At 44.5% G+C, this 19,731-nt stretch overlaps 1 protein-coding gene across 9 annotated transcripts in view; it reads right to left on the bottom strand.

The window, feature by feature from the left end:
- Positions 1 to 19,731, bottom strand: part of PPP6R2 (protein phosphatase 6 regulatory subunit 2) — a 91,951-nt gene that overhangs the window by 7,703 nt on the left and 64,517 nt on the right. For 4 of the 9 annotated variants that reach the window (XR_010068318.1, XM_063308831.1, XM_063308832.1 and 1 more), the window contains 3 exons: positions 19,616 to 19,704; positions 18,611 to 18,818; positions 6,938 to 7,060 (listed from right to left, as the gene is read on the bottom strand). Coding sequence is in view for 5 of the 9 variants with exons in the window: in XM_063308831.1 (XP_063164901.1) it covers positions 6,938 to 7,060; positions 18,611 to 18,818; positions 19,616 to 19,704 (420 nt within the window). In the remaining 4 variants the exon portion in view is untranslated. The remainder of the gene's footprint in view (positions 1 to 6,937; positions 7,061 to 18,610; positions 18,819 to 19,615; positions 19,705 to 19,731) is intronic. The other 5 variants (XR_010068320.1, XR_010068319.1, XM_063308833.1 and 2 more) reach the window with 4 other exon arrangements.

Below are 19,731 nucleotides of genomic sequence, written 5' to 3' on the forward strand. Positions count from 1 at the left end.
ACATACATACATACATACGTACATACATACAGCTAAATCTGGCGTGTTCCCTCTGTACATGAGCTCTAGTTTTGTAAGCAGCCAAACAGCACTGCCAACCTTCTGCAGGTGTCAACCTCTCCAAATGAAAACACATCATGGCAGAGGAGAGACCTAGCAGAGAGTACCCACCCAAGGAAGCGCAATACAAAGTGCTTATACTTCTAAAGAAAGAGGATTCACTCCACTTTTCCATCCTTAGTCTACTATCTGAAATAGCACTTCAGATGCTACGTTTTTTAATTTCTCATCTGTTTTTGAAGACTTCACCAACTCTACTCACTACTTCCTTGGTTTTCTTCCTCCTCTCAAGGCATTCATTCTTCCTTGTCTTGCAATTCAATCCATATTCATTCTGTCTACATAGGACTTCAGTGTACTTCTTCTGCACTGGGGACTCACTTCTGTGTCCAGTTCCCCTTTCTTCAACGGATTCATTCTTGATCTTGTCTCTTCTTGTTTACTGAACATATTACTGAAGTACCACATGCCCACTGCATTCATTTCTGTTTCTCCTGACATACCCAACTCCCACATCCAGATAACAGTGGGGACAGAAGCACACTCTTATACACTCTTCCCCTTCTTTTAACAAAATTCATTTGGTGCAAGACCATGTACCATCATCTACTTGTCTACCAGCATCAACATTTCTCTATTCATCTCCTTATTAAAATAACTATTCTATCCAGCTTCTCAAATGCACATACTTGCTCTTGTTTTTCACCATTTATACATAATTTTCAATCCACCCCATCTTCACTGTCAAACACAACTACCTTAATCTTTAAGTCATTAATTTTGAGAGCTACACTCCTCACTGGATCATACAATCAAATACAAATAATTTGAGTTCCAGCCAGGTACATCTAATTTACATTATATACACAAATTCGTATCTCCAACCGATACACATTGTCATCATGATCATTCCTTATTCATTTATTCATAAATATATTAAAGAACCAAGGGGATAGCACACATCCTTGCCTTACTGTCTGCTCAGTGCCAAACAAGTTGATAAGCATTCTGTTTATTCTCATACATGCTTTGCTTCCATCATATAAGAACTCATACTCATCAACCAACTTTTAACTTCACACTCACAGAATGTTTCATAAATCAAGCTTATTTACTTTATTGTAAGCATTCTCTAAATCAACATTCATACCTTTCTCAATGACCTACAGAAAAGCAAAAATCTTGTCTGCAAGTCTCTTTCTTCACACAAAAGCACACTGCACTTCCCAATGTTGTTGGTTGCCACCTCTTGTATCCTTTCCATTAGAACTTTTCCGAGACACAATCAACAAACTAATCCCAGTGTAATTTTTGCATTCAATCTTGCTATCTCTTTGTGCAGGGAAATAACAACAGCATTCTTCCTAGCAATCAGGCAAGATGGCAACTTCAAACAAACATTAAACAAATCACAAAGTTGTTCACAAGCAAATCACATTCATATTTTAACATTTCTCTATATCATCTCCATCAGCAACCTTATCATTTTTCATAGAATCATGGACCATGGGGATCATTTAGACCAACTTTTTTCAACATTCTCACAATTTGTGACTTCCTTCTCATCCATTCTTTTCTTGGATGCTAAGATTTATGGAATTTATTGAAATTCCTCCCTTCCATATTTCGCAGTCATTCCCGTATAGATCTCTAAAATATCCTTCCAGCATCCCCCCACTTTGTTTTAATCCCAAACTATTCCATCACTCTCATTTTTAATTCCACTTACTCAACTGAGGTTTAGTCCTTTTCACCAACTTCCAGTTTTTTTATTTCCATCAAAATCACTCTGCAATTTTTCTGTCTCTTTTACTCTTTAATCATTATTTTCTCTTCAATTACATTCTTTGCAAATATCTACTTCTCTCTCTATACATTTGTACCAGAATGGCTGAGCTCTCTGGTAGAAGTTTTAAATTTCTTTTCATAGAAGTCCTCTAGGTCTTCATACATTGGCCCCTCGTCCTGCTCTTGGGATGATGGCTTGGGAAGCACCCCTGTCTTTTAGAGGATGCCTCAACTGGTGTCCTCTCCCTAACCCCAGGTATTGTGGGGAGGTGCTTCCACAACCTGTATTGCTTTTTTGGCAAATTAAAAGGAATAACTGAGAAAAAATGAAATTTTCCAGTGTCACTTCCTGGCCCTGTAGCACTGAAGTATGTGGCAAAAGAAATCAGTCACTCTTCCCCTTTGGAGATAAATCAATCTCATGAAATACATAAAATAAAACTTCGGTTTTTTTTTAAAAAAAGAAGAGAGAATGTGAAAGTCCCTTTTAAGTTTTAGATAATCCATGCAAAAACATTTAGTGGCAAAGGAGATAAAAATACAGAGTAGTTCATATCGCAGAACATCACTTGAAAGGGTTATCAATAGAAAAATAAGCCTTTGGGCAGATCAAAAATAACGCTACCCTTTTCCTAATTTAGAGGCAACACTACTGTAAAGAAACTTAAGTCCCAGAAAACAGAAACTATCAAACATGTACTGCATGTAAAAAAACTAAATACCTGAGACAAAACATCAGGGTTAAGCACACAATCAACATAAAAATTAAACCTTACAGAATATGATTTTCCCTCTCTTACTTTGCTATTAAAAGTTTGTTTTACTAAGAAAATTGCTCAATGGAGAGAGAATAATTCTTTTAAATGGCAAAACTTAATTACTAAGATGAAGATAAAATCTTTTGAATCTTGCACAGTGGTCCAGTCTACCTGACTGGTATCAATATCTTCAAATTAGTAGTATAGTAGCAGTAGAACTGCAGAAATAAAGAGAAAGAGTCCTGAATGAATCTGAAAATCTTGTAACTAACGTATTAGAATAAAATCTTAAAAGCTGAATTCCCATTTCAACCTGCAGCATTCTTATTAAACTTTACTAAACCAATTTTCAATCTCTTAAAATGGTGTAATATATTCAGTTTTTCCTAATCAACTAATAATATACTGGAAAATTATCATCTTTATGACATTTTCATCCTTGTTTATTCATTTACATTGTATCGCTTTTTATTGCCCTTTTAAAATGTTTTTATATATGTTGTTTAAAATATTTAATGAAAAGAAAGAAACTGACCTCTGCTCCCATCATGGCTTTGGTCAATCCAGGCTTTCATATCATACCGTGGGGGAATTGTCAGCCCTAGGAGGGAGGCCAGACCAAGACTCCACGGAAGACTGAAAACCACTTTTATTTAGATTGGCTCTAACCTTGCAGGTGTGTTTGCGTTTTCCCTCCTCCCTCTTTTAGATTCATGTGAACTGAATTGGGGGGTTCCTGTCTGAGGCATTTTCGTCATTCATTCTTCCCCACTGCCTGGACTTAAGCAACGTTTCCCTTTTTGTTGCTCTGGTAACACAGCTTCCCCCTCTCCCTCAAGGTCATCCTCTTTGCTCTCTACAGGGACCAGTAACACCCCATCCTTACATACATGATGCTGGAGTGCATATTAGGCAAACTGAAACTGCCTGGGGAGCTGGCTGCTGCCTTTTCCGTGGCGTGAAGGGAGCCAATATATGGGCACAAGAAAGGGCCCTGTTTATGCCAGAAGGTGCTTGCATCACTTCAAAGGGTGAGCTTGGGGCCTCCCCAAGAAGAGCAAAACAGAGAGGCGCCGGGTCCGCCCACAGTGAGGTCACCCCATGTTGTTGTTATCAGATCCCACATTCCTGCAGTAAAGGTTATGTCATGATTTACCCTGTTTTGGTAAGTCCCATGTCTCATTTCCAGAGGGTACATAACCTGCAACCTTGTGAGCTTTGGGACCTTTTCCATTTGGGTGTGTGTCTGTGCCTGTATCAATTTCCCACCACCGACCAGAGTTACCCATAGCCTATCTTTTAGTAAGACACAGAAGGTACCAGTCTGTTATACACATGCTACCTGCAGCATTCCCTGCTAATGTTAAGGAAAATGTTGGCATATTTTGGCCAGCATGCCACAAGCACAACCAGGTTTACTTGAAGCACGTTCACACTATTCTATGCATGCTTCCTAGACAGTTGCCTTCTTTGCTCTGCTCTGACCCTAGATAGTTGAATGGTAAGTGATTTATGCTCAGCTGGTCTTAGCAATTTGTATGAAACATTATTTTAATAATATCCTTTGAAAATAAAAATGGTGTTTCCAGCCAGCATTGTAAGAAATTTGAGGGTTAACTCACATGGTTTGGTCTTCTCCAGCTATTAATATATGGTTGGGTTTCAGATTACTACATATGACAATACAATTTTGGGAATAAATATTATTGTTAAGGATCTCAGTGTGAGATTGCACTACATTCCTAAAACATGGAATTTCTCATCTCATCAAGAGCTTTGATTCTATTTTGCTTGGGGCAGGGCAAAGAGGATAATTTTACATAACTGGAAAAAAATTTACTGATTTTAAGGAATGGATCCAGAACGAGTTTGCTATTTATTTTTGAAAAATCTGTTCTAAAAATAATATAATGCAATATGTTGATCTAAGGCCTAGATTTAATTATAAGCTTAAGGACTGAATTTATACTGTTATCTATAGTTATATTTTTTTCCTTTGTCATTTTTGGTTTATTTTGATTGCTATAATATATCTAAGTTTTCTTCTTTCTATATTGGTGCTGTATTTTTTTGTATTTCACTATTTAAAATGAATTTTTATTAATATATGTGTGTGTGTGTGCACGCATGCTAGCATCTGCCATCCAAAGACTGCCTTGCAAACCAAGTTACTGTTGCCCATAACTTACCAACTAGGAGGTCTTGAAAGGATGCAAATTCCTTATGGCAAATAGCCGTCAACAGACCTATTCTCCACCTATCTTAGCACTCATCCAAAGTCAATAATTTGGTGTCCATGACTGCATTTAGTGGTACATATAGTGGTACCAGCAACATCCAGGACCAAACTGTGTGAAGTTCCTTCTTCTACTTACTTTTTTATTTCCATTGTACCTCAAGGTGGGCTTCCTCTTCCTATTTTTCCCCACAACAAACCTGTGGTTGAGGTTGGCTGGAACCTGGATCTCTTTCTTCTTAGTCCAGCACCTTAACCACTAGACCATACTGTTCCTCTCTTGTCTGTCTCACTGAACTGTCTCAGGAGGAATGCATTACAGGGATTTACCTGTAACATTGCCTGATCTGATCGCTCAAAAATCATCCCAGCTGGTACACAAGATCAGGGGCTTTCAAACTGTATCATAGGACTGAGAACTTGATAGGGTTCCATGAGAGACTAAGTCCAAAATGAAAAAGAGTTCACTCCAACACAGCCAATTTTCTATCCCTAGAGCTTTGCCTCTTGATCAGGGGCTCCACAGCCTGAAAAAGTCTGAAAACCCCTGCACTAGACACATTTCTTCCTGCCCCCACTGCAGAGATGCAGAAACAGCTGGAGGTCAAGGTTTGCTGTCACACTACAGGCTTGTTCTTTCAGCAAGAAGGGAACTTCATCCAGCGCAGGCTAAGCCAAGACAGAATTTCCTTCACTGTCCTCTTTTAATTTTAGTGTGTTCCCTTCATTAAGTCCATTTCCAAAACTGGGCAATGTTCAAGGCTACAAGGAGGAGTATAACTGAGTGTCATTTGCATACTAGTGACATAGGAGGCACAAAAGAAACTGGGGAACACCACAGATCAGGAAAGCATCACTTTTGCAGGATCAAGGGGATACGACCTTTTTTGTTCAGGCGGTCAGAGGTTTTAAAGGTTGAAAGCATCGTAAGTACCTGAATGGCTTACAGCACCCATTTTGCTCTCTAACCACCTAAATCTTCCAAAATGCAAAGGGAAGGAAGTCCAAATAGCATTATTGGGCCCCACCCACACTTTTGCATCCCACAGAATCACAGAGTTAGAAGAGAGCTTACAGGTCACCGAGTCCAATCCTCACACAGTGTAGGATCCACTAGACAAATGACAATCCAGCCTCTTTTTGAAGACTTCCAGTGAAAAATACACAGCTTCATAGGGCAACCTGCTCCACTGGCTGACAGTCTGAATATATATTCTTGTGTCTCTAACCTACTGGCTTTCATTTTGCTCTCTGGGGCAATAGAGAAAAAGTCTACTCTCTCCTCTATGTGACCATCGTTCAGACATCTGAAGCCCAGTTAAAGGGTAACAACTGAAGTGCTGAACTGTAGTTCTGCACCACTAACTTACCTGGTGGCAGAACCTGACAGAACCCAATGTCCCAAACAGTGGTCTCAAGGCTCAAGGCTGCCAGGTACTCCAGCAGGATCCACCCTGGCAAAGGATAATTGAATAGTTGCCAAGAGGTCAGAGAGAAGTAGCAGGGCTGCACTCCCTACAACCAGTTCCTGGTGCAGGTTTTTGCAAAGGCAACCCATGTCATCTTAATTGCACCTCCTGGCCCAAAATCAACTGAAATATTCTTGCTAAATACAAATGGAGAACTTGTATTATCTGGACTGGCAAAGGCCCCTTTGTTTGCCTTTCCTGATTCTCAGTCCTAAGAACCTTCTGCATCTACAGTTCTAACAATCTAGCCCTACCAGCAACCGGTCACAGGACTTGCAAAAGCTATGCTTGTTAACCAGCTTTGGCCCCACTCCAAGTTTTAAGACAAGACCCACCAATCACACAGTGCCCTAAGAAGGGCTAAAACAGCTACCATAGGTTCACTCTTCTTCTCTGCAAGAGGGTGATGGGTAGCTGCCATATGAACCAATCTGTGCAAGGAGATCAGCTGAGATCCCGGAAAGTGACTGAACTCAGATTTTCACCTTATCCCTTGCCCTACCACACCCATAACTGAAAGGGCAAGGTTCCTTATGAAGATACATGTTTGACCTCCATCCCCACCAACAATGGAAATTCAAGTAGCAAAGTGCCTGGTTTTAACCAGTACTTGCTCCTGCCCTCACCTGTCTCTCTTGGCTTCTGGTGTGACAGCTGCAGCAGCAGAACTTGGACAAACATCAAGTGTCTGGGCAGGTTCATTCTTCAGAGTATTCACCAGCTTGTCAACAGTCATAGAGTCGTTACTGCTGGGTGAGAAGAACTGAAGCTCAAGTTAAATGACCAACTATTGCCCCAAACTATTCTACTGGAGAAAACAAACTTGGCTCTTCATCTGAAGCACCCTCATTAATTCCTGGGAAAGAGTGAGAGGGTACATCAGTGCTGGGTCCTGCCAACTCAGCAATAGCTCAATCCATTGAGGGGGTGAGAAAATTTTAAGGAGGACAAATCTACAATCTAGCAAATCTATTGATGCTGAGGGCAGGCTGCTTCCTAATGCCAACTGCAGAGGAACAATGATGGCAATGGGATAGATCTCCACCTCCTGCTTCCGAGCACACCAGAAGCATGTGGTTGGCCACTATGAGAAACAAAAGGCTGGACCAAGATAGGTTAAGGTCAAGAGAGTGCAATTTCCAACGTGAAGAGCCAACACAGCCTCATCAGTAACTCAGCAAGAAGGAAAGGGAACACCCTCAACTCCTTGCTAGGCTGACAAACTGAGCTAGTAATTGAAACAGGCAAGCATCACTCACTCCATCCCTGAGACTGATGCAGGAGAAAGGGGAATGGACCTTCCATCTACTGATCTACAAGGACCCAGGCAGACCCAGCACCCTGCAAGGGACCATGAAGCACTGGGGCACAAGTGGTATTTTCTTCATGCCTCCCTGTTGAAGAGGCCCAGGAAGAGAGAAAAGAGAAATGAACAACTGACTAGACAGGGCCAATAGAAATTGCTTGGATTCTTCCATCATGAGATGCATTTATGAGAGGGGTGATTCCTAACAAGAGATGGCTGCACCTTACAAACCTGATTTACAGGGCTTTAAACTGAATTCTTAGAGGAGAGAGAAGACAGCGCAGAGAGTAGTAGAAATACTAGGAACAGAATAGGGTTATGCAGAATGTTGAGGCACTCAATAATGTGTGTGTAAATACAGGAAGAAATAGGTCACCCAAGGATTCATGCCTCTATGCAAATGCAGAGTATGGGGAACGAACGGGAAGTACTAGAATTCTTAAAGCATGCAGGCCAATATGGTTCACTAGGCATTACTGTAAACTGGGGGGACAAAACTCTGGGGTTGAATGCAAGGACTGATGGGTAGAACTTATTGAAAAGTGATAAGCCAAACAAAAGGGGAAGAGGAGGTGTGGCACTGTATGCGAAAGCAGTGCGCTCACGTACTGAGATCCAGGAAACTAAATGCAGGGTTTCTGTCCAGACCATTTGGGTAAGAATGCAAGGAAGGGGAAATAACTGCCCTGGGAATTTTGGGAGGAAATGACCATGTGATTTTGAGGTTATAGACGGCCCAAATAAGGAAACTTGAGCATATTCCTACATGCACACACAATTTTAAAGCTTAAAAGAGCAATACAAGATGGAATGCTGCTGACAGAAATCTTCAGGTCAAAGGGAGCACAGAAGCGTTTGGAACTTCACAAAGTTAACATACAGGAAGTATAATTCCAACAAGCATTAAAAATGAAGAGCAGCTCAGGAAGTAGTTGTAGATGCACAGGAAGCTTTTAATCAAGCTAAAGGGGCACATAGAGGAAATGGGGTCTGGTAGCACCTTTTCTGACTAACAAATTTTATTAAAAGGTATAAGCTTTCGTGACCCATAGGTCACTTCATCAGATCCACAGAATAACTAAGCATCTAGATAACTGTTAACTGATAAGGTACATGTAATGTGTCTCACATGTAACCTGCATCAACATAACCAACCTGACTTCCCCCCGCACCCCATTTCAAATTCTACATCAGTCTAGCCATATTATGCATCGCGAAAGCTTACACCTTCTAATAAATATTTTTAGTCAGAAAACAGGCTACCAAACTCTCCTTGCCGCCATAGACTAGTACAGCCCTCTTCCTACAAAGTATAAGAAATGGAACATGAAGGTAATCACCCAAAAGGAGCAGCAGCAAGTAGTCAGATCTATAGAAAAAACATGATGGGCTCTCAAGAGAGCACAAAGCAAACTAAAAGAATAGGTTTATCAAGAGTAAATGATGCAGACTGATTAACCAGTCCATGAGAATGATGTAGACAAAGCACATCTTGATTCAGCACAGCTTTGATAAACACAGGATAGGAGAGAATTAGGCAGGGGACCAGGAAGACCAGATGCAGAGGAACAGAGTGGGCAGCAGTGCCTATGGACGGAATCGGAGGGTCCTGGTGGACAAGCTGGACATCAACCGACCATGTGCAGCAGCTGCAAAAACACCTGGGTGTGTCAGGCCACACGTGCAATATTGTGGGCTGGCCACCGCATTTCAGGAAGGGCACTGACGAACTGGAGTGTCACCTGAGGACAGCGGCCAGGATAGCGAGGGCCCTTGGAAGCCTCTGGTGAAGCTAGAGAAGGGAGGACTGTGGGGAGATGCGAGAGCCACTTCAAGGCTCTGGAAAGCTGCCACAGAGAAGATGGGCAGAAGCGCTCAGAGCAGTCCCAGAAGGCAGACCAAGAAACCCAGGGCTGAAATGACATGGGAGGGGGGTTGATAGGTATCAGCAAACATTTCCTAAAAGTAAGGCTTATTCAACAACAGCACCAAGCGCTTTGGGAAGAGGCAGTCTGTCCTTTGCGGGAATGGTTGAAATAGAGGCTGGGAGCCGTCTGTTGGGGATGCTGTAGTGGTAGATCCCTGCACAGGGCAGGTGGTTGGACTGGATGATCTCCAAGGTCTCAATTTTTACATTCTTCAATTCTATAAACTATAGGGAAAAGGAAAGTACATATTTCCATGGCTTTTTCAAGAGAAAGCTCCACCCGGATAGTTGTACAAACAGGAAGCTGGAATTCTTACGTATAAATGACATTTGAAAACTGGGTGACCATCTTTGTTCAGTTCAACTTCCAGATGGCACGAAACCCTTGCTCTTGTTTCAGTATCCCCCATGTCGCTCTCACTCACAAAACAGGTCAACAAAAATGAATGTTGGTATCAGAACCTGGTTGAAATTTGAAACGAGTGGCAAGAAGTTCTATTCTACCACCAGTCAGGCATTAAAAGGGAAGCAACACACCTCTTCAGGTGCAAACTCACATAGAAAACAGAACACTTGCGACCACTTAAGCTGGATACAAACCACAGGCATAGCAAACCGAGCTAGTTTCTCAACATGGAGCCAATGCTTTCAAGCAAGGCTCAACCGGACACATTGTTGCGTTTCCTTACTGTGTTAGGGTTGCTCTGCTCTTCAGCAAAATGGTCCCAAGAACAGCACCTGGCTCCACCTGCTCATCAACAGTGCCACCTCTCATACCTCACCAAGCTCCATTCAGGTATGACTCTGGAGGAGCTGAGAGCTCACATCAAAAAGGGATGTATAGAAGAAGTGGAAGTATTAGATGCAGAGATTCCTCGAGCAGGGTGAGGAGATGAACAGATCGCTGGAGACCATCTGGCAAGTGGACAAATCAGCAGTTTGGCCAAGGCAAGCAGAAGAATCAGCTGGCTCAGGTCATGTTGCATGCATGCATGCACGCACACACAGGGCTGGTGCTGGAAGAATGTGAAATCTGTATGTCATGCGGGTTCAGGAAGAAGCAAGCACAGAAAGCAACTAATTCCCAAGGCCAACTCTTCCAGCAGCAGCAGCAGCAGCAGCAGCAGCAGCAGCAGCAGCAGCAGCAGCAAAACTATGGCTGTGGGAGGGAGAAATGCACTGACCTGGAGGATGTGATGGCTGCACAAGTGCCATATCAAGGCTCTTCCACATGTGGGTCCCCTAAAGCACGTCCCCCAGCCAAAGCCTTGCGCTTGGAGGATCTTTTCAAATTCCTGCTCAAGAGCTATTTCAGCAAAGGGTGTTTAATGCAACCAAAAGAAAACATTTTGGGATAAAAAACAGACCTCCTACACAATTCCTCAGGAGGACTCCAGAGGCTTATGACGACTCCAGTTAGGTGCTTTCTGAGCAATGGATCCATTGTATATTTACACAGCTCACAATAATGAGGATTTTGAAACACAGAGAAAGGGAGAGAGAGAGAGATGCCATATTTTCTCCCTATATGCTCTCTAGAAGCAAGATTTTATGATCACAAAGCAACATTTTGAGGGATAATTTCAGCTACCTGTTTTCAACTGTGCTTCCTATTCTCTTTTAATGGTACACTGCGCTTATCATGAAGGTCCTTTTATAACAGTGGAGACAAGGCATCCTAGAGTGGGAATCACCCTTCTGCTCACTCTGAAGGCATAATTAGGAAAGGTTTTGAGGATAAGGAGGAAATACCATTTTCCCCCACTTTGGAATGATGAGCTGGCAAGATTGCTCAATGGACAGAAAACCTGAGAAATGTAGGAAGAAAAGTGAAACAAGTTAGACTGTACACATTTGTTTGTAAACCTGATTAGGTTCCCTTTCCCTTTTTTTATATACCTGTTGTCTGAATGACCTGCCCCTGCTGTAGAAAAAGGACCTTCGTTCTAAGTCCAAGGAACTGCTTTCCTACAGCAGAGCCAGGGCATTCTAGACAGAGAAGACTGTCCCCAGGGTAAGATGTTAAACTGAGCAAAGCCCAGGGTCCTACTGGAACAATGTTCTACAATGTCGTCCTGCCAAATGCCTGAGCACTAAACTCGCATTGCTTTATAGACACTGTGAACCATGTGGCGGGAAGGTACTTTAATCTTGAATACTAAAGAGTAAAGTCCTAGCCAGCATTACAGTGGGTTAATTAAGGTGGACTCCAAGCATTGGTTCTGAAGAGAGAACACTTATTTGTGGAGGTACTTGGTTGCAGTCCCTTGTCAAGGTCCTCCTGGCCAGAACTTGGGATGGTAGAAGCATATACTGGTATTCTTCTCTTCCTTTTGGACCATCAGCAGAAAGCTAGCCAAATAACTTATATACGTGTGTGATGAAAGCATTTCCGAATGCTGGGTGTGTGTGTATAATATCCCAGGCTGACAAGATGGCACTCATCTCCATGTAACTGTAACCAGCTAAGATCTGGGTGGCTGGATCTGTCCTGGTTCAGCAGATCTGGTGAAGCCAAGCAGCTGCCTGGTCTGGATGGCAATAGGTTGGCCAGGTCCAAGTAACAGTTTTCCGAAGTAATTAGATATTATCAAAATTAGCTCCACTCCCTGACTTTGCAGTAGTCTCAGGAACCTGGAGATTAGTGAGAATGGGGAAAAGGTAGTACACTTTGGGGCCAGGTGGCAGTGAACACATTTGCTGCCTCTGCTCCGTGAGTGGGGAAACATGAGATTGCTTCACCCTATTGGTCTGGGTTGCAAGCTCCACCGCTGGCCTCCCAAACATCACTGTGAGTTCACTGGAAACAATTAAGGCTCCAGGCATTTGCAGTTGAGCCAATCCAACTATGTGGGTTCCCTAGACATGTTCTACATGAAAGACGTTATGTTTTGCTTGGCCCTGTGCAGGAGTTCGGCTTCTTCCTTCATCGGTTACCTTGATAAGCTTCCTCTTTTTCTCCTGATGCAGACTCATATTATGAGGACTTGGCCTTTTGGGAAATTTGGAAATGCAGTCAGAACTAGTCAAGCTGCTTATTTCCAAGACTTGTTCTGGGCTTCCTCTTCCATCAGGCTCTATTGGTTAGTTGGCCCAGACAATGTGCCTCTCTTTCTCCGAGGCTAGTATCTGTGATTAGCTGGACTGGGTCAAAGGAACACACGTCCCTGTTCTTGGAAAAATCTCCCAAGAGCCTCCCAACAAGGAAGCTCATGAGGCTCATCAGGTAACTCTGGAAACTCTAGGATATTAAGCTCTGGGAGGGGAGAAGCATCCACCAGAGGACACCTGACTAGAATCTTGCCCAATATTCAGTCTATGCAGACTATGCATCTAGGATAGGTGGTGAGAGAGGTTGCAAGCAATATGGACATCAAGGGAAGCACTGACATTTTCAAAATGTGTGCAGTGTTTGTCTTCTTGCCTGAAGAGGACCCAAACTACACCTGCTGCAATTTTATGTCCTTACCGGGGGAAAAAATGAAGAGATTTGAGAGTAGACTTTCTATATTGCAATGCATCAGGGAAGATAAGAATTTCCCAGAGAAGACAGTTGTTCTTCACTGGGTATCTTCAACCAGGCTGGATGGTCATCCATCAGAGATGCTTTAGTGAAGCACTAACCAAGAAGCTGGAGCAGGTAATCTTCTAACTCCATGAGTTGGTCTGGAGACTGGTGTGTCTCATGTGGCCTAAATGTCTGATCTGAAACTCTTGACATAGCTGCATAGAGATCATGCTACTTTCTGTGTCTGAGGTGCTGTAGGCTATATTGATCAGGAAGCCCAGGTCCACAAAAGTCTACCTCACAGTGCTGATATCCTTCTTTCCTGCTTGATCAATGGGTGTTGGCTTAATAGGTCTTCTAGTAGGGGTGCAGATATATTGTCTAGGATCCAAGATGGACTGCCAGACACCATCACCTTCATGAACAGTCTGGGAACTGATGTAAGACAGAAAGGAAGGATCTTGAACTGTGAAAATCCCGATATAAAAACCTTAGGAATGTCCTGTACGATGGATGGATGGGAGTATTTAATCACTGGCTAAAGTATTTTTTTTCTAGAAGCATTCTATAATGAATCTCAGATCCCCATCTGGATCTTGCAGTATTTGGTGTGGTTGTTCACTCACTTCTGATCCAGGATAATGCACCATTTCATGTTCTTTTTTGAAACATTGAAGAATATGGAATATGAGCCTAAGAATTTCTCACCTCATATGACCAACTAGAACATCGGTAGGTTCAGTAGGTGCTTTACGGCATTTAGGAACAGACTGCATCTAGCCACTTGCGAGACCTGCTGATGGAATGAAGTAAACTTGGGGAGAATTCTATGTAATAGCCATGCAAAGCAGTCTTTAGGACCTATGCATTTAATGATAAATACATCCATAGATAGGCAAAATATGTTAGACTCCCATCTACAAGAATGTTGTGTCTTGGGGTCATTGCCCTTCCCCTGGATGATCTATGCTTTCTGTGGTCCCAGGGTTCACTCATGCAGTAGGGGTGAAACCAACGGGAAGTTTAGCCTAATGTTCTGCTGTCCTTGCCCTACATTTTGTGTTGGTTAAATGCATAGCTTTCTTTTTTTCCTTGGTTTTCATGAGAACTTCACCTAGCAACTCTCTTGTTCAAAGCTTGCCCCCTTTGAACAAACTGTGTCAGAACTGTCTTGTGGCAGTCTATGTCACAGTTCTTCAGCCAAAGCCACTTTCTGATGGCCCTCATGCCTTTGACTGAGAACTGAGCACTGTTCAGACTAGCATCTGCTGTGAAGGCAGTGCTCTTTGTCAGTTTGTTCATCCCTTGTCTGAGCTCTTTCTGTCCAGTTATGCTGAGCATGCAAGAACGTGCGTTAAGTTCCTGCAAGAACTGAGCTAGTGAGGAAGGCCCTATGCGTTGGACTATGGCATTTTGAGCTCTGCTGTGGGGAAGGATTTTTATTTATCTGTCCTCTGGATGCTTATAGTCCTTATTTATTATGATCCCCAGCAGTGCTGCCATGAAGGCATCTACTAGGGAGGGGGTGGAGACAATTTATGGTACATGGAAGAAGGTACAGAGTTTGGCAACCAGGGAGGAGTCACACTTCATTGCTCCAGAGAGTGCTGATTCTGCCACCAGGATATTGTTGAACGTTATGAGGAAGAGGAGGTATGAGGTGGGACTCCTGTCCACCAGGAACATCTCTGCTGCCTGTAGGCCCATTAATGGGGACAAACAGTTCTGATGCCTTGAGGCTGCCAGATTTTCCTGAGAAGCTGGTGGAAATCTAATTCCTGGAAGAGGCACCTGGTAGGGTGGGGGAATAACCACCGGTCTGCTTCAGCTCTTTCTCCTCCCTTACTGACCTTGAGGATAGTGACTGGGCGTCCCTCCCTTGCTGGGTTGACTGGCCCTTCCTCCTGCGATGATACCTTGAATCTCAGCTAAGGGGGGTAGAAACCAGTGCCATTTCCTCCATCCCCTCCTACAGCTGGGAAGAGCCAAAATGGCTTTTGCACCTTTGAGAGGGTGATGACTGGTGCAATCCTAGTCCAGGGATGCTGCGGCCAAATTGGCATGTTATGTTCTTTCCTGGGAACTATGCAGTAGAAAGTTAGGGGAATAACAAGGGCGAGATTACATGGCAGAGTCAGTTGATGCAGTTGAAGGGCATTTCCTCAAAGGTGAAAGGATGGGGACTGGGCATCCCTCCCTTTTGGTACTCAGACTGTCCATCTCCCCAGAGAAGCAGTGTCTGTACCAGTCACAGCCTTGTGGCCAGTGATTTTATAGATACAGTTCTGGTCAGCATCTCCAGAGGAGGACATGGGGGGCCTCCAACATATCCCTGGATAATGGCTGGCTGTCCATTCACTTGATGGCTTGGGGGGAGAAACAAAGGAAAGGAAAAAGAGAAGCAGCAAAGATCCACCATGTTGAGGTCACCCTAAGAGGAGGAAAGAGAGCACGTGCTCTGTAAAGCAAGGCCAGGTTGGAACCAGGAAAGGTGGCACATCCTCCCAGCAGAAGCATCATCAACATTCTCTCTAACCCTGCCTCAAGAAGGAATGGGGGATACCCACTCTAGGATGCTGCTGCTCCACATGGAAAAAAGCATTCAAATCATATCATACTATTGTGAAGTTCAAATTTGTTCTCATTTTAACATCGTGTTTTCACAGGTAACTTTCATGCAAAGACAGAAAGTTAGTTGAGCAAAATGTGGACGAAGATAGGTCAATTCCCCATCCTTCATTATATGGTGCAACAGCCACAAGCAACTTGTGTAAGAGGAGACATTAAACACTTGGCCTGTTTCAAGCAGTGTGCCAATTCTACAGATGTGCTGTGGCCCACTGCAACCAATGCACAGCAAGGCCAGCCTGGCTTATCTTGAGCATATCATATGTGTAACTCTGCCATGGGCAGCAAGGCCATAAGCTGCTGCTCAATCTGGCAGCTCCTGATGGCACTGGGCACAGAATGCGAGTGCCAGAAGTTTCAGTCTAACTTCAGCCACAAAAATTGGGGCCTTCTGAATTCTGTGAAATTTATTCTTATAAAGTGTTTGGGGATTTCAGCCATCATTGCAAATTTTGGCCATTAAAAGAGAGTACAATTGTCAAGTGGATGTTTGGAACCCTGCAGAATTGCTAGTATACATACCCTCCAACTGCAGGCCTAATTATTCTGAGGGGGGAGGGAGAGAGAGATAAAAAATGACTGCAAAACTTCTTTGAAGGAAGAGGTCTGCCATGGAGAAGTCTTCCCCTAAGAGATGGCACCAGCCAAAAGAAATCCCACCACAGGCAGAAAACCTCTGAGTTCAGCATCTAACAGAACTGTCTTTCCCAGGGGGTTCTGGCTGACAAGGGCCAGAAGTCCTGATCCGAAGCAGATTCCTCCTTGCATAAATCTAAGGGACCCAGAATCTTCTCCAGTTTTCCATGAGCAAATCCCAACCTGCCATGTGCATCCAAAGGGGTTAGGGTTAAGGAAATAAGCAAAGGCCCCTCCTGCCATGGGGAAGAGTAGTTGACTCGACAACTGACAAAGACAGGGGTGACACCTGAGTAAATCTGCTTTTAAAACAGGTTCCATGACCTCTCCCAGACAGATCTGATGAACACACAATTGGATGTTTTCCCTCCCTCTCCCTCAGCCCCCACCCCCAAAAGTAGCATTATTCCATTCCCTGCTTTCTGCTCTCAACTCTAGACTACATCTAGGATCTCTGCTGCAGTAGAAGCCCAGGGACACAGATGGGGCTGCTTTGAATTCCGAACAGCCCACGATATCAGAAGGCAGTAAAGCAGCTCTGATTTCTCCCAGACCACAGTCCCAGGGACAACTCAGGAGAGGAAAACCAAGCTATATGCTGCTCCACCTTGGCCAGACTAAACTTTGAGGCCCCAGACACCTTCTCCCTGGGACCCAGGCACTACAGAAGTGGATCCAAAATACAGTCTCTCTGCCACATGCAGCACACACACAAGCCTAGCCGAGCCACCCCAGGGATGCTCCATCAGGGATCAAGAGAAAGACCAGAGAGCAACCATGGCCTGGCTGTTCTCAACAGCCTCATTTGTGTTGGTCACAACAGCCCCACCTTATATTAGAAACTCACTGACAATATTGCCCAACTGGACGTAAGGAGAGCCTTGCTGGGTCAGGCCAAAACCCAATGCTGGGGAAAACAATGACGGAGCTTGCCTCCTTCAGCTCCAGCAGGACAGTTGTGATATAAACCTAGCAATTAAATAAAAATAAATAGATGGTGACCAAGGAGATGTCTCTGGAGCGGGTATGAGCAGGAGGTGGAGACCTATCCTTCTTCCACCATTGTCTTCTTGGAGAACTGAGAAGTAACACTCAGTCTTCAAGATTAATACTCCTTAACAGACCTGTACACTTACTTTCACCCAAAATAGCATGCAATCTACTTTCTATCAACAAACTTCGGACAAAATTGCATCAATTTTTTCAGCTCGGTGGACCTGGGGTCACATCAGGCATATTTTCAGCTACAACCCTAATCAAATGTAATGAATGAAACGGATCATGAAGGGCAAGGTTTCTTCCTAGGAACGATCTGCTAGAGGAGAGATTCAGAAGACAGACCAAGCTCCACTTGTTTTCACCTCCAGCTAAATGCACCTTTGTGATCTACAGCTCCCTGCTGGACAATGTTGCCAGCCCACTTCATGGCCTGGTTGGCCAGCCTGGGTTTGCCCGGAGGTTGCCTCCTTGTCTATGAAGTTCTTGACCAGTGACAGAGCCACAATTACCAGACCAGTTCCAGTTCCATTCTTGCAGAGAAAATTCAGGATGTCAGCTAGTTCTAAATTAAATTGCCTGGTTGTTCTTCCTTTTAAAGACCTCTTAATAAAAATGTTCACCTGGGAGCCCCCCCCAATAACGACATCCACACTCCTTCCAAGAGGAGTTTGAGGAAGCCATGGTCACATTCCAAGTACAGAGGAAGGGTGGAAGTGGAGTTACTACTGGGGAAGGGAACCCTGGGTGCAAAGGCCCCTGGAAGGCATCTCGGTATCTTCCTTGGGTTCCGCCTCCACTCTGTACCTGATCAGAGTATTACCACCTTCTGCTACTATACAAGCTATTCTAACCTCTGCAGGCAATTTATTTACGAAATGTAAGGGGAAGAAGCTAATTTCCCAAGCTTGCTTTTTGCTCCAAAGTTCTTGGCCACAAATGGCTTTGAGAGTGTTTGATCTGCTGGGAGACATCTTTCATTCAACTGACTTCTGAAGAGGCTTTTACTTCTTTGCTCTGTAAGTGGGCTTCTGATATAAGGTGGGGCACAAACGACTCTGAATCCACTGGATTGCACTCTTCAGTTCTCCTGATCTGGAGAGCTTCTCCTCTGAAGCTCCCTCCATCCTCTCTGCCTAGGCAGGATGAGCCAGTGGCAAGAAGGCAGATGTGCCCCTCTCTGGCTCCTCTGTGCCACAAGCCTGACTTCAACTCATTGCCCAGACACTGAGTGCCTTTGGGCCGGGGCCAGGACTTTCCTGCCCTCACCACCAATCCCCTGCTAACCACTTTCGCACCTGATAAAGAGGGCCTTTTCACTCTTAGCATCCACAGTCAGCTTGACGGTTTCCTGGCCTGAACCTGTGCTGATGGTTTCTGTAACCACATTGGCCGTCTCTTCCTCTTCCTCGCTGTCTGAGCCACCAGATGAGCTGCTGTCTGAGGCCACCAAGGGTGCCTTCCGCGCCACACAGACGTTCCAGACGCAAGGGGAGTCAGCGCTCGCTGTACAGGGAGAAGCACGCAATGCCCCATCATGCAAGACTCTCTCCCACAGCAGGTCAGGGCGCCAGACCACACATGCACACACACAGTGTTGGCTCTTTTCATGGGTTGCCTTAAAATGAGGGAAACCCTTTGCTAGCTGGCAAACTCAAAAACTCAGGAGAAACTGGAGCACTTGAGCATCAGAGATAGGACAGGGCCAGCTGCACAGCCAGCCTTTGGAAAGCCATCTCACAGTGGGGCAGGGTGATCTGTGGTCTGTTCCCAAGCCCAGTTACGGGGACCACCGGCTAATTCTCACCTATAATGCCTTTGGCAGTGCTGAGGACATTGCCTTCTTTTCAAGCCATTTTCTCTTTCCATTCTTTCAATAACTGTTTTAGGGGGTTATGAGCAGACCTCCTCTAAATTTCTGCTAAGTCCTGCTTAAAAGTACATCCATGTTTTCAAATGTAGCTCAACCCCGAGCTGCCAGCTGGTGAAGTCAGTGTTACTGTATCTAAAGCAGGTTCCTTGCCCCTTGCAACAGGCAATAGTACCAGGGCAAAAGGCAGGCGGGCAGGCAGGCAGGCGGACAGGCAGGCAGAGCTAGCGGCAGGAATCCTGGGCATTCAGCAGAATGAAGGAAGCTATTTCCTGCAGAACCCCCGGGGAAGTACTGGCCCTCCCAAGCCCAAGACACCCTGGCCAGAAAAAGGGGGGTCCCATAACGTATCTGGTGGCCCAAAGGCCCTGCCAAGGGTCTCCCTTCCCTCCTTGCTGAAGGGGCGAACGTGGGGGGGTGGGCGGCCACTTACGGTTCTCGTCTTGGTTCTGCTTGGGATTTCCTTCAGCGTCGCCACTCTCATTATCCACAGGGGAGCTGCACCCAGGAGCTGTTTCTGAACTGGAAGGGAAAAGGCACTGAAGCCTG

Source organism: Candoia aspera, chromosome 7 (genome assembly GCF_035149785.1).
Source record: "Candoia aspera isolate rCanAsp1 chromosome 7, rCanAsp1.hap2, whole genome shotgun sequence".
Taxonomy (NCBI): Eukaryota; Metazoa; Chordata; class Lepidosauria; order Squamata; family Boidae; genus Candoia; species Candoia aspera.